General features: G+C 61.9%; 1 protein-coding gene across 1 annotated transcript; it reads right to left on the bottom strand.

Moving 5' to 3' along the window:
- Positions 1-54: 54 nt before the first annotated feature.
- On the bottom strand, positions 55-19,323 carry MAPK8IP1 (mitogen-activated protein kinase 8 interacting protein 1). The gene is made up of 12 exons (XM_040259099.1): positions 19,223-19,323; positions 8,101-8,206; positions 5,889-6,200; positions 4,320-4,401; positions 3,338-4,150; positions 3,115-3,190; positions 2,197-2,369; positions 1,861-1,970; positions 1,645-1,761; positions 1,479-1,549; positions 1,248-1,346; positions 55-900 (listed from the first exon to the last, which is right to left on the bottom strand). The coding sequence occupies exons 1-12, from the start codon at positions 19,321-19,323 to the stop codon at positions 828-830; spliced, it is 2,133 nt and encodes a 710-aa protein (XP_040115033.1). The 3' UTR covers positions 55-827.
- Positions 19,324-20,343: the final 1,020 nt, after the last annotated feature.

Genomic DNA, 20,343 nt, shown 5'->3' with positions numbered 1-20,343 from the left:
CGAGCCGGGCGAGGTTGGGGGTTAGGGGGGATGGTCCAAGCAGATGACACCCAGTGCAGTCCCGACAGGAAATGGCACTTTAATAGTGGAGGCCAGGGTCACAGGACCTAGAATGGGGCTACAGCTGAAGCAGCCAAGAGGCCCGGCTGGCCCAGGGCTGCGGCGGAGCCTCCTTTTCCTGCCGAGGTGGGGCCCCTGTTGCTGCCGTGCTCTCCCCTCCCGGCAGGGACCCCCACGCCTGCCAGGGGGCCAGTGCACTGGTGGGGTTGCAGTGGGAGCTGTCGATCCAGAGGCCACACCGGTGACAGCTGGGAACGGGGGCGGCACCCCCCACCTGCGGCTGTTTCCTGACCACAAAGTCCTCAGGAGGGGCTGGGCTGGAGCTCAGGGCCCCGCGGCTGGGGGCTGGGAGTTGGGGGCAGGGCTAGGGTGGGCACTTGCAGGTGGCATGGGCTTTGTCAAGGCAGGGGCCGCCGGCCAGAGGCCCTGGTAGGGGCAGGTGAGGGAGGCCCAAGGTGAGACAGAGCTCTCTGCTCCTAAGGAAGGCAGCCCGTCCTGGCTGGAGGCTTCATCTTCCCCCCAGCCCCGTGCCCTCCCAACCCCCGGGCAGCCCACACCATCCTCCGCAGATGAGTCTAACCCTATATATTACAATAGACTGCATTCGCCTCTCCCGATAACCCCTGCCCTCCCCCACCCCAGCCAGCAGCCCGCCACTCCCCCTCCTCTGGCGGTGGCAGGTGTCCCCCTCAAGCAGTGCCACGTCCTGTTGGCAGCCCGCTGTCCTGGCCCTGGCCTGGGGATGCGAGGGCAGGGTGGCGCCGCCGCTACTCCAGGTAGATGTCTTCCGTGGGGCAGGTGTACTCCACGAACTGCTTGTAGAACTGCTGAAATGCTCTCCTAGGAGGCAGGCAGACACCCAGGCGTCACCAGGGAGGGGCAGGACCTCCACCTGGGGTTTCCACCCTGGAGTGTCAGGGTCCCTATTCTGGGCTCTGTTTCCCATGCCTGCCCTGGTCAGAGCTGCTCAGCTCTGTTCTCTACACGTGGCGTTTCCTGAGTAAGACTGCAACTGAAGAAAGGGCCCAGTGACTATAAAGTTGGGACTGCAGGACCGCCCACCCCTCCCTCCATGAGCCGAGGAGCTGTGCAGAGGCGCTAGGAGAACTGGGGGTGTTGCCGAGCCTGAGGAGTGTGCTGGGGCCCTCAGGCCAGGGCTGGCAGCTCGGTAGGACGCACACACTCACCCCACAGATTCTGCCAGCGCTTTGGTGGATTCTTCAGACACAAAGACGTGGCAGGCAAACCGGTGGTCAGCAGGGTGCTTGGTGATGAACCCAAAGTACCTGCAGAAGGGGGGCAGTCTGTCTGGGCGGGACAGGGGCTCAGGCCCCTGGGGCGCATGCCAGGCCCGGGGCTGGACTGCAAGCACCCTGAGCCAGCACGCCCGCCTCCGCCCCTTTCCCCTCTGGTCTTACTTGTTGTTCTTTGGATGGTATCCACAGAAAGAGATGTTTTTTAACTGGAAAAAGTGGCTACATTTATTCCCCTACAAGAGGGAGAAGAGAAGAGGGTGGTTGTCAGCCCGCGGGGGCACAGGTTGGGAGTCTGGTGGGAGAGCAGGGGGTGCCCCCGGGCCGTCACCTTGGCCTCCTGGGAATCGTCAGCCTTGACGCCGATCTTCACGCCCCGCACGCTGATCTCTAGGACACAGCTGGAGGGCGGGTTAAAGTGCACGGTGAGCCGGCGAGTGGTGGCGATCTGTAGGTGCAGGACGGGACGTCAGGCTGGCGCCCCTCTCCCCAGGAAAGCATGGGGGACCGGGCCGGGTGTGGGCGCCCTCCCCAGCGGAGCAGCTACCTTTTGCATAGCAGCACAGAGGACATCATTGCCCTTGTGATAGGGGACCTGGACTGAGCCCAGGAACTTCACCCGGAACTGGTCCACCCAGTCGCTGTTTTTGGTCAGGGCTGGAAAGCAAGCGTGGAATGAGCAGCAGGCAACCCGCAGAGGGTCACCACCCCCGCCCCTGGGGTTGGCCCTGCTGGGCTGGGCCTCACTTTTCTCTATTGTGAGATGAAGTCACTGCCGCGGGGCCCCCTCCCTGGGAGGCTGAGATCTGGAGCACTAGTCCGCCCAGGAGCGGTGGGGCGGGACTGATGTGGGGGCGCCGGTGCGCCGCGGCGGGAACACTACCTGCCATGTGCTCAGGCTCCTTGGTGACCTCGATGGCGTAGTAGGCAGGGAAGGCGCCCCTGGCTCCTGTGCGCATGTTGTAGGCCTCGTACCAGTAGTCCTCGGCCTGCAGCTCCACCAGCAGAGGGTCGTCCACCTCCAGCTCGAGCTCGTCTTCATGGCGAGGCACAAACCTGTCCCCAGTGAGGGCCCGTGAGGAATTCACTGCCTGGGCCCCTTCAACCAGACATCTGTTCCCCCACCCGGCTCTGGGGTCTGGGAGCTACATCGACATCACTGGTTCAATAAACATTTGTACAGCATCCCGTGTGCCCGTGACTCCTAGAGCCGGGAGGAGAGGACCGAGGTCAATCAGACATGCATCTGCCACCGAGGAAATCACAGCCAAGGGAGCAGGACCACAGGTTAACTGTGAGAGGTCATGGCGGTAATACTGTTAGTCGCTCAATCGTGTCCGACTCTGCAGCTCCATAGACTGTAGGCGCCAGGCTTCTCTGTCCATGGGATTCTCCAGGCAAGAATACTGGAGTGGATTGCCATGCCCTTCTCCAGGGGATCTTCCTGACCCAGGGATCGGACCGGGTCTTTGGCATTGCAGGCAAATTCACTACTGTCTGAGCTACAGGGAAGTTCTAAGTGAGGGGTCATGGGTAGGGACTATTTCCATGGGGGGGAGGGGGAGGGGCTGGCGGGTTTTAATGTGTGGTCAGGGGTGTCTGTTGGGCACTCTCTTGGGCCCTGGCAGCAAACACACCACTCTGAGACCATCCACTCTGTGTCCAAGCTCCAGGTTCCTAGAGGGTGGACACTGTCCTCCTGGGGCTGAGTGCAGGGGCTGCCTTTAGGCCATGTGGTGATGGTGGAGGCCAGGAGGGTGTGGCCGGCTCCTGCCTGCCCAGCGCAGCCCTCAGCTCTCACCTGAATATGGCCCGGTGGGTCTGCTCCTGCTCTTCCCCGTTGATGACGCAGGAGAAGAGCCCGAAGGACTCCGCACCTGTAAGCGAGGGGGACGAGCTGGGAGAGGATGGTCCCAGCCCCTGGCTCAGCCCTAATGCCGTGACCAGGTGGACCTGGCGCCGCCACTGGGGATACCTCCACCAGGTCCCTCCCCGCCGCCCCCAGCTCCCTGCTGCCCACTCACTGGAGGAGCGAGAGCGGCCGCTCATGAAGACATTCAGGAACTTCTTGGAGAAGTGGACGTCGGGTTCGTCGGGCGTGGAGTCCTCGGAGAGGCAGGCCGGGGGCCGCGGCCGGGGGGCCTCCTCGTACTCCTCCCCGATGGCCGACTCGTAGGGGGAGGAGGCAGAGGCGCAGTTGTCGTACACGGTGGCCGAGTCGCTCTCGTCGCTGTAGTCGCCGAAGCACGGCCGCAGGCTCACCAGCTCCAGCTGTGCGTGCTCGTCCACCACCAGCGTATACTTGACCGAGTCGTAGGAAAGGGCGCTGGTGTCCGAGCTCAGCGAGGCCCGCGGAGGCGGCGGCGGCTCCCCCAGGCTCCCGCGCCATGCTCCCACTGGCGGCTCGGCCCGCTCAGGGGACGACAAGCAGTCGAAGCCCTCGTCCTCCTCACTGATAGAGGGGTGTGGCCGCCCGGCACTGGCCGGGTAGGCGGCGGGGTCGGGGTCGGAGCTGACCGACATCCGGCTCTCGGCGGGGGGCAGGAAGGCGGAGGTGGGCTCCGCAGGGTCCGGGGGCCTCTGCACGGGCGTCAGGTAGATCTCCTCGGTGGCCTCCAGCCGCACGTCCGCCTGGTAGTGGATGCGGTCTCGGTGCGAGTGGCTCCGGCCACCCGGGGGGGCGGCAGGGGGCCCACCAGGAGGCGCCATCTGGGTGGCGGCGCTTCGGCGGCAGGGGCTGTCCGTGGAGGTGCCTCGATCCTTGGTGGGCGCGGGGCTGCTGGGGGGCGGCAGCTCATCGCTCAAGCAGACGTGCTCATGCGGAGGCGTCTGCTCCCCTGGAGAGCAGGCGGGGCGGGGCTAAAGGCGGCGCCCTCACCCGGCCCAAGGGCCACCCGGACACAGACACCAAGACACGGTGGGGCCTCCCCACGGGGCGTGCGGCAGGCTCCAGGGCCACCGCTGACCACGGCTGGGGTTCAGGCAAGGGAAAGGGCCCCCACTTACCTGTCTTCAGTGGTGAGGACGATCTCGACACCCGATCCTGCCAACTGTGCTTCTTGCCCAGAGAGTTATTATTCAGTGTGTCCTGTGCAGGGAACAAAAGGCCCTGTGACAGAGGCGCTCAGCAGTGCCCGGCACGGGGAGGCCCGGCCCACCCCGCCCCCCAGGCCAGCCCTAGGCCATTTGCTGCTGCCCTTGCCCCCCTACCACTTGGCCAAGGGCCTCAGCCCTCTGGCGCAGGCAGGAGGGGCGGCAAGTCACAGTCCTCCTCCCAGGCCTGCTGACGTGGGACAGCCCACCCCCTGGGCCCGGGGAAGCTGGCTGGGCCTCAGGGAGAGGTTATCATTGGCCTCAATGAAAGTGGCAACACCACCATTGGTGGTGAGTGGGGAGGGGAGCCAGAGCCATCCAGGGACAGAGCCAGATCCCAGGGTCTCAGACGTGGAGGGTTTACAGGCAAGATGCTCACTCCCGGCCCTACTCCCCTGAAGCCTGGGAAGCCATGGCCTAGGGAGGAGGCAGGGACGTGCTCGTAGAGCCTGAAAGAGGCAGGAAGAAGGGTCTCCGCAGCAGCTAGCCTGGGGGACTGGGGATGAATCATACAAATGAAGGCTCCAGGATGAGGTTCCCCCACCCCTCCCTGCCAGGAGCACATGAGGTAGGAATGACAGATGTAACTGTCAGAGGCCCTCTTCCCTGGGTCTCCGGGCCACACACCCCACATTCTCCGGCCCCTGGGATCCCTCTCCACAATGCCTATATACAAGGCTCCCTACAGACACCTTAAGCCCCCTCCCCTGAGAACACCCTCGCAGGCTCCCACATTCATGAGTTTGGCTGCCAAAACCCACCAGAGAGGATTCTGAGAAAGGGACCGATCCTCTCTCTGCAGCACCTGCACCCTCCACCCACAGCCCCAGCTCCCAGAGCCGCTCCTCTGAACCTCCCCAGACTGGGCCTGGGAGACAATGGCCCACTGCCGGCTCTCCCCAGACCTCATTCAGCCCTTCTTGGCATCCAGCCACCCAGCCCAGGGGCCCTAGGCCCCCAACCCAGCCCAGCAGCCCCGCCTCCCATTTCCCTCCCCTGCCTCCCGGGAATTCCCAGCTGCCAGAATTTCAAAGCGGCAACCGCCACAACTTCTCACAACTTCCCCTGACTTTTCCCACGAGGCCACCTCACGTGCCCTTTTCTCCAGGCCCTGCTTCTGCCCCACGTTCAGCAGGAACCCCGACACCCTGGCAACCCCTGTTCTCTTAATCCCCTACTTCCCTCTCCAGCAGCATCTTCCCCCTGGCCCTCTCAGCCCCTACATTCCTTCCACGTCTCATCTCGAGGCTCAAAACCCAGAGAGCTACTCGGCCCGTCTCACTTAGGGTGGATTCTGCTTGCCTTCAGCGATCACCTCTCCAGGGACCTCCCCCTGGGGAAAGCTAGGCCAAGCATCACCAGGCTGGAGACTTTTCCGACTCGCACAGCCCCGCCGGCTCCGCGGCACTTGCCGGGACCCTGAGGACACCTGCCGGAGCCCCGCCCCGCGGCGCCGCCCCCTGAGCCCCGGCCCCGCCTCACCTGAGACCGCGGCACCTGCGGGAAGAGGTTCAGCGTGGTGGGTCGCTTGGGCCGGTACGTGTCTCCGCCGCCCGGGCCCTGGCCCTGGCCCTGGCTCTGGCTCTGGCCGCGGGGCACCGTCTCCTGGCGGGGCTCGGCCTCGGGTGGCCCCGCTCCTGGCCGCCGCGCGGCGCGCTCCTCCTCCTCGTCGTCGTCCTCGGCGCCGGGAGTGTCCCCCGCCGCATCGATCAGGTCCATCTGCAGCATCTCGGCCTGCAGCCTGCTCCCCCCGCCGCCGCCGCCGCCCGCGGAGAGCAGCCCGGCGCGTGGGGGCTGCGCGGCGCGGACGGAGGGGCGTCAGGGGCCGGGCGGGGGCGGAGCCCAGGCGGCCGAGCACCGCCCCCACACCCCCGCCCCACACCCGGCGCGGGCGAGCCGATTCCGCGGCCTCAAAGAGGGGGAGACAGGGAGAGCAGCAAGGAGCCCCGCGAGAGGGGGCCGTGCCCTCTTGCCCCCTCGAGGACGCGCGAGGCCGCCGCCTCCTCCGCATGTCAGTCCGCACCTTTGGCAATCCACACCGATCCCCGCCCCCACGGTCGCCCGCTTTCCGACTCTTTGCAACCCCCCTCGTTCCCTTGGCAACGGCCGGTGACCTCACCCGAGTAGTAAACCGAGCCCAGAGTGAGGTCACCGCTGTTGCCATGGGGACTGGGGACGGAGGGGTCGCCGAGGAGTTCAGGGCCCCACAAGGGATGAAGAGCAGGGTTAGTTTTTGAAGTGGGCAGTAAGGGAAACCCAGGAAATAGTCTCAGCCCGGAGGGCTGCAGTGCGGACAGGAGGACCCGAGCGCGGACGGAAGAGGGACGCCGGGCCGGGAGGAGCAGGTGGCAAGCACCCGCATGAGGCAGTGGCATCCACACCCTCTTCCGTCCTCAGGCTAAGGACCCTCCAACCTGAGGTCTTCTCTTGGCCTAACTCTGACAGTCCAGAGCTCCTGGCCTGCCATTAATTCCCTGGCACCTTGGACAGATCCCTCGACTCTCCCAATTCCCTCACCAGTTAACTGCCTCCCAGCGTCCCAGAGAGGCCAGGATTTACTGGTAAGAAAACGTAATAGCCCCCTGGAGCTTGGCTAAGGCCCCACAGGGTACACCCCGAGCTAGTACCATCTCAGGGTCCGCTGGTTGCAAAGACCACCCTCTCCAAGGCTCTGCTTGTACAAGTCAGCCAAGAGGATGGTGCGGGAGTCCCAAACCGATGAATGACCTTAAAGAAGCTGTATTCGTCCAGAATCTGGCCTCTGCCTCCATCCCCTCTGGCCTGGCCAGGGGGTGGGGGTACAGCGTAGGTAGGGTTTGCCCCACCCCTCGGTTTCCTCTTGCCTAGAAGGACTTACAGAATCTCTGGGGGTGAAAGGAGGTCAACACAGAGGTACGCCACCCCAACTCACACTGCGGCTCTCCTTTGCTAACATTCTCCCAACCGCATGTCTACTCCGGCCACCCACCCTCCTGCGGGCTGACAGAAACTCTGGGCTCTGCAACCTAGCTGCACGCTTGCTTTCCATCTCTTGGCCTGTGGCCCCTTTTTCCTGTTCTGAAAAGACATGAGGGATCTCTGTCTGACTGGGCCTCCCCAGACGCTGGGGACCTCCCTCCAGGCAGGATTCAGACCTTTGGCAGCTGAGAGAGCCATCTGTCCTATGGCAAAGCCACGGGGGCCCAGAGCAGCAATGCTGGATTAACCTTCCAGAGAGACCCTTAGGACAGGGGCCAGAGGGGGTCCATTAGGCTGTGTGGTGTGATCGGTGCCATGGTAGCCAGGGGAGTGCCCTGGCTCTCTTCTCCTGCCCCAAAGCACTGCAGATTCCACTGGACTCCACCCTACACTGCCTCAGGCCCTCTGCCAAGGAAGCTTTGGAAAGGATTTAGGGTAGTCCTGAGTCTTCCCTTAATTATGGTCCTAACTGCTACTGTCCTAGGCCTCAAGACTTCCTGCTCTCTCCCTTCTTGTGGGCAACTGAAGGATCTGTCTCCTGCCTTTGCCCCTGGCAAAATAAATAAATGCATAATAAATAAAAAATCTGAGCACTCAACATGTGCCAAGCATGGTCCTGGATGTTTCCTGCATGTTATTTCCTTAGATGGGAGTGCCAAAAAGACCCCAAGAGCCCCTCTAGATATGGGGATACCCTCCCTCCTGTCCCTACCCATCCCATCCACCCAACCCTTACCCGTAAGGACAAAGTGTCTTTGCACTGCAGGCTGATGCCACACTCATCGGTGATCTCGGAGAGGTCTTCATCCTCAAACTCCTCCAGGCTGATGTCATGGGTGAGCCTGGTGGGGACAAGAAGCCAAAGTTACCACTCAGGGGACTGCTGGTGGTGGGCCGAGGACCCTGGTGCCTCCCTTGTACCTCTTCCGAGGGGTAGCCCCTTGACGTATCACAGCCCCTAGAGGATGGGACCTGAGGTCTGCCTGCATCAGTGCAAGGGGTACTGAACAGGCAGGGCAAGCTTGGGGCTCAGATCAAAAGGCAGGTCTCCTGGTGAGGACTGGAAGGGAGGGCTCTGGGTCACCGTAGCTCTACCCGGCTGGGAGTTTCCACCCTGCTGTCAACCAGGAGGCTGTGCCTAGAAGGCCCAGCTGGTCAGAGACTCGGCTCTGCCAAAGAAATGGCTTCCAGAGGCAAGGCACTGACTTGACTCCAGTTCACCCATGGAGGAGGTGGAGCGTTGAGAAGAGACTCCAAGGGAGGCCAGGAGTGGGGCCTCCCTGTGCACCTCGGGGACAGAACCCAGGGTGCTGGCAGAGGCCCCGCCCCAGCTCAGAGGGGTGCTCCATGTCCCCGGCCCAGGAGGTCCCCCCCTCGGAAGCCCTGGGAGCAAATGAAGGGGAACCTGGTGTCAATCTAGTTTCATCCAGTTCTAGGAAAGACGGTGCCCCTATTCTGTGCTCTTGGTCTCATCAATTCCAATGCAAAATCCTCCTGCCTGGCAGGTGGGCCCCGAACCGGAGGTCGCCCATGGCGGGGCTGGGATAAGCTGGAGGTGTCCTGGACTCAGGAGACCCCACTCAAAGCATGGGAACTCTAACTAGCTGTACTAGGACCCTGTCCCCGCAAGGCCGGCCCCCACCCCAGAGTGGTGGGCTGTGCCAGCTCCTACTCAGCCCCAGCCCTGGGTATCTGCCTGGTTTGGTGTGGGTGGGACAGTGGGAGAACTCTGTTAAGGAAGTTGGGGAGAATTCTGAGTCTTTTCTTCAAGAAGACCAGGAGATTGAGGGCTAGAGAATGTAGACCCACTAGTCCAAGGTCACCCAGGAGAGGTGGTGGGCTCAGCCCCAGGGGGTCCTAGAGGGCCACACCCCCTGCCTCTGGCCTCCCCCCAAACCAAACAGAGACCCGGAGCCCAGTGGAGTCGCCCCAGAGCTTCCCCCTCCCCCACGCCGGGCCCCAAACCCCTACCAGTGCTCCCACTGATCCTCCAACCAGCTGTCATTGTCTGGGCTCGAATCCATCTTCAGCACCAGCTGCATGGAGAGCCCTGCCCGGCCGGGGGGCTGCGGGGCCCCAGGGCCGCCCTCTCATGCCCAGAAGGGTTGGGGTGGGGGCCAGGGCTCAGGGCAGGGCTGGGGCCTCCGGCCTCCGCCGCCTGGGCCTGCCTTTCTGCGTCCAGCCCGCTGCAGAAGTCTGGGGAGCTCATTAAAAATAGATGGGCCGGGAGAGGAGGCAGCGGCTGGCTGCCGACCCCAGCTCTGCCCCGCCAGCCCTCAGCTGCAGGCAGCTTCCTCCCCGGCTCTTCACAGCCGCTGCTGTCGCGGCCGCCTCCCCTGCGGGATCAGGTTACTGCAATCAATGCCGGGCTCCTCCTGCCCTTCCAATGCCCCGGTCCTGTCAGGGGCTGGGGTGGCCCCCCCTCCCTGGCCCAGGCTTGGACGCAGATGGCAGAAATCTGGGCAGTTTCCCCCCAAAAGCCAGCCCCGGATCTGCTTTTAAAGGGCCAGCAGCACAATTAGGGCTCCTGGTGGTGAGATGGGGGTGGGGGTGGGGGGCTGTGCTTCCAAAATTCTCCACAAAGGGATGCTCAGCCCCCGCAGCTCATCAGGCAGGTTTCTGTGGGCTCACAGACAGCGCTGCCTGGGGTGGGTCTGGGCTGCTTCTGTTGCCCACCTGGGTGCAGACAGAACCCGGCCCCCTTCCCCAGGGCTCTGTCCTTCCATCCAGGAAGTGCCTGGAGGCAAAGGAGGCTCCAAGGCCAGGGCTAAGGGCAGGTCATGTGTGGATCTCCCTGGGCAGGGCAGAAGGGCAGCCTGGGGGCCCAAGAGGCTCCTGGCACCGTGGGGTGGCAGCAGTAGAAGCTGGAAGGCCCCTGGAGGAGCGGCATGGAGGCATTTGGCGGCCGAGGGAGCAGATGACAATGTGCTCTCGAAGGCTTCTTCTGACCTGGAGCCCAAGGGTGGTAGGTTCCCTGGGCTGGGGCAGGGTGTGGAGGTAGGGGCAGGCTGGGGAGGAAGTCAGGGCAGCCCTGCCCAGTCTGGTGCAGGGTGGCATCTCTGATTCTGGGCTGAGAACCCATCTGCAGTGGGGAACACACACTGGCAGCCTGGCCCATCACGGAGAAAGCACCCCTGGGATTCAGCTGGCACCAGGCAGCGGCAGGACCACTGGGTGACTAACCCAGACGTGCCTTCAGATGACCCTTGGGGGCCTGGGACCCCCGCACACGTCTGCATGTTCATGTCCTCACTGCCCAGCCTGGCCTAGCTCCTGCCTCTGCAGTCCCAGGCCTCCGCCCTGGGCTGTCTGCCTCAGTTTCCCCATGCCTGCACATCGCTCCCCCCCTCACCCACCATGATGAGGCAGATGAAGCACCACCCTTTGCACGCAACTCCTCTTGCCGACTCTGTGTGTGAAGGTCTATCTCTTGCATCTGCCTCCCAAGCGTCTAACCCAGCGCTTGGATGAAGCATGTGGCAGGCTTTCACCTGTGCCTGCTGGGAGAAGGTTTGGTTAAGCCCCCTCCTCCAGGAAGCCCTCCTGGTCCCCGGTATCAGCGCCTCACAGCCCTCCAGGCAGCGTTCACTGGTCCCTGTCATTCCTCCTGCTTGTGGTTGGTGTCACCCTGTGCGTGGAGGGAAGGCAGTGTGAAGGAGCAGAGGGAAAGAGGCCTGCATCAAGCATCCTTCCCGTCCTCTCAGGGGGCTCCAAAGTAGATGGAGCTCACACCCCACCCCCACCCTGCACCCAGCAGGTGAAGAATAAAGGTCAACCCCTGCCCCACCAGCAAAGTCTGGAGGGCAGAGCTGGTGAGGTCATCTTGCATACACTAGGCACTCAGTATGTGTCTGCTGATGGCTGTCCAGGACAGCCTCAGCCTCCACGGCTCCTCTCAGACCAGAGTGTTCGCAGCAGACCTGCAGGGTCTGGCTTGGACCTGGGCCGGGGCTTCTCAGCTCATTTCTTCACACACAATCTCAGCATCACCCGATATTCTTGCTTCCTGGGAGGCAGGTCTGGGGGGCTGGCAGGGACAGCTGTCTCAGCCTCTGCACATGAGCAATGAGGGTCTCCAAGGGCAGTGGTGGACAGAGCCCTGGGCTGGGGCTCAACAGCTGTACTTGATCCCTGGCTCTGGTGGGGCAGGTTCATGGAGCTCCTCAATCTTACTTTTTACTCCTAAGCCAGGCAAGATGGTGGAATGGCCGCCATACCAGGCTCAGAAGCATGAGGCCTGAGATCAAATCCTGACTCCTTCCCTTACGAGGATCAGCCACCCTGTAGTCTGAGTGGCTGCCGTGCCCTGGCCACCAACCTTCTTTATGCTCTGCGTCTCCCTTCATCCTCACTCCAGCCTTGGAAGACGGTTTTATTCTGCCCATTTTACAGATGAGGAACACTAAGGCTCAGACAGAAGATGCCATAGGTCTGCGGCTTCTCCATATGTAAGATGAGGCCCCCCCTCCATTCTGGGTGCTGGTAAACTTAACTGAGTGGAGTGTGTGTAAGTTACAGGGTGCTGTGAGGAGGTCCCGACCTAGGATCGGGGGCTGGACTAATCCTGGAGTCATCTTTGCAAATCACACCCACCTCCCGCAAGGCCCACCTCTGCCCACCCCTCCACCGCCCTATTCTCTGCCCTTCCTTCCTGCTTCTCCAGGCACCAGGAGTTCTGGGTCTCTCACCTGAAGCCCCAGGAGGCCCTTTGTGGAGGGAAAGCCATACAGACCCTTAGTCCCTCCAAGTTCAAGGAGAGCAGCTCCTTGAGGAGGAAGGAAAAGATGGAGAGGAGGCGGGCAGCGGGAGCAGGAAGGAAGGAGGAAGGTCCCCTCCTGAACCCACTGATCCACCTTCCCCATGGAAACCGGCCCCTGGAGCGCCAGAAGACAGCTCAGGCTGAACCACACGACCCACCGCAGGTCGGGTCCCCGGCTTTGCCTCTAGATCTGGGAACCCCAGCCCTTCGGAGGCAGCTGCCCTCATCACCCAGACTTGCTTGCCCGTTGGGGTGAGACGGGTCACGAGGTCTCACCCACACTAATATCTGGTCACTCTTCGGCAAGGGTTTGGTTTCTCGAGACTTCCCCCCACCAAACCTTTGACATCAATCTTTATCACCCAGGCTCCCTCTTCCGAGTTAACCTCATCGCCTCCCACTCTGGTGCCCCAGTCCTCCTCTCTGGCTCCTCACTGTCCTCTGAACATGCCACCCTCAGGCTCCCGCTGCCTGAGCCGAGCTCCCCTAAACGGACAGACAAGCCTCTTGTGTTTCGATGTTTACGTCATGGCCTTTCCCTTGCCATGTGCCGTCAGTCACATCTGCGTTCCACCAAGGGCATCTCTTTCTAAGCTGCTGTTTCCACCCAGGAGGAGGTGGAGTTAGCAGTGCCTGCCAAGCAAGGGTTAAATGGTAAAGTGCTGAGGCTTCAAGCTGAGCAATGCCAAACCCAGCCAGGCATCTGGCTGCCCAGAGGCTCTTCCTGTCTTCCTGTTCCTGGCTCCTGGGGAGGGAGGTCAGGGTGCCAGCTGACTGACCGTGGGTCCCGGCCACGATGTCTCACGGGGCCCTGCTGTGATGGGGTCAGCTGCGGTCCAAGGGTCCCGCCTATCTCTCTGCCGCCCTCTGAGTGCTGAGCATGGCTGCCCAGGGGGTTCTCGAACCCAAGCCTTGGCTGCCCTACTCTGAGCAGCTTCCCCACCTCCCTTGGTCTCCCCTACAGGCCATTCTCCGAGGGGCCACCAAAACCAACATGTGAAATGCAAGTCTGGCTCTATCACCCGTTCCCAGCTCAGAACCCTAACAGCTTCCCCCATCCTTAGAGGAAGGGGCCCAGATTCTCACCTGTGGGTCCTGCCCCCGCCTCCCACCCTCCCAACTCTCAGGCTCCTGCCCCACTGGCTTCCCTGATCGGGCTGAAGAGCCCCGCTGTGGCCTAGGTCCCCCTTGCAGGCGTCCTGGGGTGGGGAGTCACTGGAATTTTCCCTGTGGGCTCTGTGACCAAAGGTGGGTTCCCCCGAGAGGCAACTGGCCCGTGAGGACGGCATCACGAGGGGGCCTGACATGACAGGTACTTAGTGACTGCTGTCGAATGAATGAAACGCTGATGTCCCCAGGTCTTTCTAGACTTCCCCTTCGGAAATCTTGAAGCCAGCTCCCTCTTCAGCCTGACTTCCTGGGTGCCCAGAACCCTGCCTGTGCGTCTGGGGTAGGAGTAGGGGCCTCTGGGAAGATGGTGCTGGCTGAGACGGCAGAGTGGGGGGCGCCAGGCCCAGCCTCACCCTCAGAGTCCCCTCTCCGTCCCACCCCCAGCTCTGGGGGACCCTGGGGTCAGGCTGGGTTTTCTCCTCTGGTCTGGAATTCCTTTCTCAACCATGTCCACACTGGGGTCATCTTCACTGAAAACTGAATCCAACCCAATAAGCCAGTCCCACAAGAACACCCCTACTTGGGGTTGTGCTCAGCCCGACTCTTTTGCAGCCCCGTGGGCTGTAGCCCACCAGGCTCCTCTGTCCATGGGATTCTCCAGGCAGGAATACTGGAGTGGGCAGCCATTTCCTCCTCCAGGGCACCTTCCCAACCCAGGGACTGAACCCAGGTCTCCTGCACTGCAGGCGGATTCTTTACCAGCTGAGTGACCAGGGAAGCCCGGTTGCACTGGCAGGCAGGCTCTACCACTAGGCCACCCGGGAAGGCCCTGCTTGGGGTCAGCAAGCATCCAGTCTGTTTCAATACTTTGGTGCTGATATGGAGCAAGAACTCTGGGATCTGGTGACTTGACTTTCAGGAAACTATCCTATGGAACCATCCCAACCTTGGCAAAACCTTTCTGCACAAGGGTGTGTATCCTCATGATGGAGACCACCGCGGAGTCTGGCACGCGGGGTCTTCCAGCGGACGGAGCATTGCTCACTGTCCGGGATGAACATTATAAAGTCTGTGTGTTAATGTTGACAATGGGAACTAAGAGAATAAGCAGAAGACAGAGCGGGTCATCTTACGGCTCCACGTGATGACTCGCACACAGGGAGGGACCCTGACGCAAACACAGCCGCGGGCCGCGGTGGGATCCAGGGGCCGTCTTCTCCGCAAGTCCGCTCTGGGTCACACCCCCGAGCCCCCGCCCCTCGCAGAGCCGGGTTTCCTGGGGTAACTCTGACTCTCGCCCCTGCTCTGCTCCGCACGTGAAGCCCGGGACCCGTATACTGCAGGCACTAGATAAATGCTTGTTAGCAGCAGCGCTGGTAGACCCAGGCCCTGGGCCCTGCCTGTGTCTCTGGTGCCGGGTAAGGCCAGGCCCACGGTGGACGTGCCTAGAGATTTCTTGAATGAATCCAAGAGCAGGGCCAGCTGCAGAAACGGTGCCCTGGACGTGCAAGAGCCCCTGGAGGGGGAACGGGACCTGGGGCCCAACCTGTGGGTCCCCCGGGGCCCCAGGAATCCAGAGGCAAACTTACGGTTCTGACACCCAATCACTGGGTTGGAATGCTGCCTTGGCCATAGCCGTCTGTGTGAGCAGAGTCCACGTTTTGCCTCATCGCAGCCATCTGGGGGCGCTGCCCAGGGCAGGGTTGTGGTGGCCCCAACAGCAGCAGCTTTTCACTACCCCCCAGATGTGGCAGGTCCCCAGCCTCTCCCTTCACTCTGTCCCCCCGGTTATGATGTTCCTCCTGAGGCTTCAGGCCATCACTCGCTCTCTGAGCAGAGACTCCCAGGGTCTGTGGCCCCAGCCCCATCCTTCCCTTTGAGCTCCAGACCCCACACCAACTGCCTGCTTGAACCCTCTAACTGGGTCCCCCCTTGATCAGCAACCTCAGGCTCAGCTTCAAGTGACGTCATCACCCAAGCCTCTCTTCTCCCACAGGGCACCCCCTTCCTCGGACCATCCTCATCCCAGGCGCCTCTCTCCCCTCCCCTGGCTCCCTCCCAGGTGGGCTAATCTACCCTCCAAATGTCCCTCCCCTGAGCCCCGTCCACACCCACACAACGGCTGGTCTCCCAGTGGCCTCCCTGCCTCCCTGTCCACTCCTGATCAGAAGCCTGAGGCACCATCTGATGCTGTACTTCCCGAGACCCCTGTGGGCTCCCCTGCTTGTGGGGGGACAGGCCAGGGTCCCCACAGGGCCTTTGCGTCCCTGCACGTCCGCTCTCTGCACTTGGGCCAGCCTGGGTATCACATGCGCCTTCCCTCTTCACCCCCCCTCTTGGGTGACCCTCACTCTCCCCCCAGGTCTGTGCTGAGCTGACCCTGTCCTGACCCAGGGCCCCTCCAGGCCCCTGACCTGAGTCACCAGTTCACCTACAACCTGCCTGGTAAGGCCTTGTCTGTCTGTCTGTCTGACCACATAGACCACGTTGCTGCCCGCACGACAGGCCAGGCCCTCATCTGTGCCTCTGGAGTGTCTCAGTGAGCCCAGCAAAGTGGAGGTAACTTGGGTTTTTTGGGGATGAGGTGGAGAGCCGGGCGGCACAGCTTATGGGATTTTAGTTCCCCAACCAGGGATCAAACCCAGGCCCTTAGCAGTGCCAGGGTGGAATCCTAACCACTGGGAATTCCCACAAGTTCTTGCTGAGTGAATGAAAAACAGCTGAGTGCACAGAACCCTGTGAGGAGATGGGTAGGGGGCCCTCAGCTCCTGCGCCCCCCAGGCAGCGTGGGGGCCAGAACATGACCATCGTGTCCAAGAAGTCCTGAGACCCAGTGCCGCCCCAGCTCCGCTGCAGCTTGCTGTGTGTGCTCCAGACAGCCTCTCTTGTCTCCCCCTAAGGAAGGGGGTGGGCTGGGGGTGGGCTGGTCTCTAAGGTCCTCTCATCCACGCCGCCTTCAGCACACCCCGGGAAAGCCGCTCACTTGACCCCCCACCAGCCTCTCATGAGGACTGTCCCTCTCTTCTCCTGCCACGTAGCTCAAGGAATCCACTGCTAAGTCTTTAAATTCTCTCACAGAATTTCCTTAAAATGAACATGTATCACTTTACCCTCCAACTTTCTTTTATTCTTTTGTAGGTGACAGAAGTAACTTATGCTTATGGTAAAAATAAGAACTCAAAGAATACAGAAGTTTGTGAAATAAGTGAAAATCCCTCTCCCACAGCGGAGTCAAAGGTAATTACTAGTAACTGGTTGGAGCATTTCTAGAATCAGAAAAAAAAAAAAAAGTTTATTTATACCAACTCTCAACAAATAAATGCTCGCTCTCCTCAGAGCCACACCTGTGTCCCCCTCCCCAAACTCTCCATAGTTATCCCTCTGGGCCCTCTCTTTCCAGGGTGGCTCTGAACTCGACCTCTGCCACTTACCTAACCTCTTCCCATCTCTGTTTCTTCATCTGCAAAGTGGGGATAATGACAAGATTCTGTCTGTGTGGTTCTGGGCAGGATGAGGCACCCTTGCACAGAAAGTGCTTAGAACGGAGCCTGGGCAGAGCAAAGGCCTCCCAAGTGGCCGGGTTTCCAGCGCTCTTCTCTGAACTCTCCAGTTGCATCCCCAGTTAAATAGTAAAGCACTGCACACCTACTCTGTGCCCGGCTTCAGGCAAACTGAAGTTTAGGTATTGACGTTTTGTGCCTTCTGGAAGTGGACAGTGGTGCTGGGTCACATGCACACATGCACACATGCACACACGTGTGTACACACACACACACAATAATACCCTCAGGAACAGCCCGACATGAATACAGCTCTTCACAGCCCTTGAAACACTCAACATGTATTGTTTCATCCATGTCTTAGGGCTGCCCTGAGCAGGGGCAAAGTAGACATCGTGGAGAAAAAACCAGCCCAAGGCATTCGGCACCCACTCTGAGCATGTGGCTAAGGGGACGGAGCCAGGATTCAAAGCCAGGCCAGAGCCACGGGGCGCAGTCCCACCCGGGCTCCATCAGACGTGAGAGGCGGTCAGGGAAAGGGCAGCGGGGGCTGCTGGAGCCGGCAGGGCAGGCCTCGGGGCCGGAGACACTGGCCTTACTGTTCACATCTCCACAGCCAGGCCATGGTGTCCCGGAGGGCCAACCCACACTCAGCCTTGGCACAGTGCCACCCTTGCCCACCGGGCCCAGGGCTGGGCACACTCACTGGCGGGCCCTCCTTATCAGTCACTGTCCCTCAGGAGTCCAGGATAACCTGCCCGCCGGAGGCAGCGGGGACGGAAAGCGCTCTCACCTGGGGAGGGGGAAACAGGCGGGGGAGGCCAAGCTGTCCTCCGGGTCAGAGGCAGGGCCTGAAGGTAGAGTGGACTGAACACGCAGCCTCAGGCCCTGACTCCCCTCGGGGAAACCACCCGCCTTCCTGAACCTCAGTCTCCTCATCTACAAAATGGGCAGGCCCATCCTGATACCCAGAGTGGTGGGGAGGGAGACCTCAGCCAGCCCCAGGAACATGCTCCAAGCAGGAATGAGACGCCTCAACGCCCGCCGGTGTGGAGGGTGGCGCTTGCTGAGTGCCAGCATGATGGACCTGAAGGAATCAATATGAATCAGCTCATCAACAGATGAGACTCAGGAAAGCCCAAAGAGCTGCCCAGGTCAGGCAGCTAGAAAGTTGGTGGAGCCAGGATTCGCATCCACATCTGTCCCAGGGCTGTGCTCAGCCACCGCAGAGGGGCCTCCTGGATGGAGGGCAGCGCTGGTGGGAAGGCAGTGCAGTTCACATTAGGTGGAGTGAGTCTCACACCTCGGCCTCCCTACTCTGAGGCTCTAACCACAAAGCCCCCAGCCCTGGAGCCCGGCCTCCTCCATCTGGTCTTTGGCAGCTCAGCTCCGGGCCTTCTGGGAGATTTCTAGTCCTGATGATGATGCCATTAGCGATCCCTGGAGGTCCCTGCCCACCTGAGGGCCGGGGAGCCAGCAACCCTTTGGTCAAGAAGAGGGGCTGGCGCCAGAGCCCAGCTGGGGCCTGGCGGGGGTGGAGGCCCCAGGAGAGGGGCAGGCACCAGCTCATTACATGGAGGAACAATGGGGAATGGAGGCCTCTTTCTGGGGGCTCAGGAGCGGTAACCCTTCCTCTCCTTCCTCTCCAACCTGCCAGGATGAGGACGGAGGGACGTCCGTCCCAACCCCCACAACACCCACTGCCACCTCTCTGAAATCCACCTCCCAGTTGCCTAAGGCCAGACTAGGGGCACGGAGAGAGCTGAAGGAGGAGCTCAGATCAGGGTCCAGGGTACTCACCCCAGCAGGACCCAGACCCACCCCACCAATAACCCTGGCTACTCCCGCGGGCTCCAACCCAGACTCCCCCTCCCACAGCCGGGCCTCGATCTCGCGGGTTGAGGCTGAGCCTTCGTTAGGCACCTACACGCACCTGACCAGGTCAGTACTTGTCCCAATGCACAGAAGGTCCTGGCCACGCCAGGCCTGGGAGTTGGGCCCCTCTGGCCAGGCAGGGCTGGGGGAGGGGCCTGCGACTCTCTCTAGCACCAAGGCTGTCGGTCGCCCCAAGAAACTGGGACCCGCGAGGCACCCCAACCTAGTGTCATCCTCTATTCAGGAGCCTTCCGACTGGGCGCAGGCAAAGCCCCAGGCTTCCTGCCTCCTGCGGGACCTCAACGCGGACCCCAGACCCCGCCGCAGCTCCAAAGTCGGAGAGAAGGCGGCCTCCGCGCCCCTTCCTCCAGTTCCAGCTCAGGATCTCCTCGCCTCGGACACGGAATGGCGGAGAGAGCCGCACCGCGGATATGCATCGGCCATGAGTCTAGACTTGAGGCTGACGGGGATTCGGGAGGAGACCCCATCCCCACGCCGCCCTCTCGTTCTGCGGTTTCCCATGAGTGCGTGTTGCGAGGCGGGTGCGGGGTGGGGGGAGCCCGGGCAGATCGATTTAGGTTGAAGGGTGGGGCGCGGCGGCCGGAGAGCCTCACCTGAAATTGGGCGGCGACGCGATGTGCAGCCCCAGGAACGGGGAGGCGGCAGGCGGGGACGCGGCCCCCCCGCCCAGGCCGCCGCTCTCTCGCTCCGCCATTCTCCCGCACAGCCCTGGCCATCCGGGCGGAGCGCGGCGCGGAGGCGGCGGCGGCGGCGGCGGCGGGGAAGGAGGCGCGGGCGCGGCGAGAGGCTGCCGCCGCGGGGATCGGCTGGGGACTGCGCGGCGGGCGCACCTGCGCAGGGCAGGGCGCGGCTCCAGACCGCGCGCCGCTCTCGGGACTGGCGCGAGCGCCTCCGAGCGCGCTCCCGGGTCCTCGGCCAGGCTTGGGTATGCCCCGCCCCGCCCCGCCCCTTACCCGGGAGCCCCGCCCCGCCGCGCTCTCCAAGGTGCTGAAGTCGCAGGCCCGCGGTCCCCGAGTTTGGCTCCGCCCCGCCCTCAATCCCACGCAGTAATAACAGCTTCCCCTTCCGCAAAGCCCTCTGTGTCCCTGCCCGCTCTCTTCCTGGGGTGGGCCTAGCGTCCGGGTATGCGGTAACTAATGGCGGGATCTTGGTCCCTGGGACCCGAGTTGATCCCCTCGCTGCAGACAAAGAAGGCAGTCAGGAAAGGAGAGTCGTGGAGGAAGGCAGAGAAACACTAGTGGGTGTTGGGAGCTGGTTCCTAGGACCGACAGATTTTTGGAGTGAGGTGGTGTGAAGTCACAGCCTGGCTCTCCTAGTAGAATAGGTAGTGTGACTTTGCATTAGTTACAACAGTCCTAAGGTTTGATTTTTTTCTCATCTGTGAAATGGGGATGATAATGGTCCATCTCATGGTCGTGAGGATGAAATGTAATACAAATGTTGGCACTGGAGGCTGGGAACACCCCACCTCCAGCTGGGAACCAGGGCTCACCCCTTGAGGGGACTCTCCCCACCCCCCCACTCCACCCAAGGACTCTGCCGAGGGTCTCCTCTCTAAAGAGTGATTTAAGCCCCTTTTAGCCCCAAACACTTCTAATGGTGAATTGAGCCCTTCCTTTTGGCTTCTCTCAGCTTCTCCTCCCTCATGTCAGGACTTTGACGTCACCCTCTCCTCACTTAGCACCTCAATTGTATTTCCTGCAGAGCACCCCCG

This window comes from Oryx dammah, unplaced genomic scaffold, assembly GCF_014754425.2.
Source record: "Oryx dammah isolate SB20612 unplaced genomic scaffold, SCBI_Odam_1.1 HiC_scaffold_17, whole genome shotgun sequence".
Taxonomy (NCBI): Eukaryota; Metazoa; Chordata; class Mammalia; order Artiodactyla; family Bovidae; genus Oryx; species Oryx dammah.
This window is presented reverse-complemented; position numbering and strand designations above follow the sequence as displayed.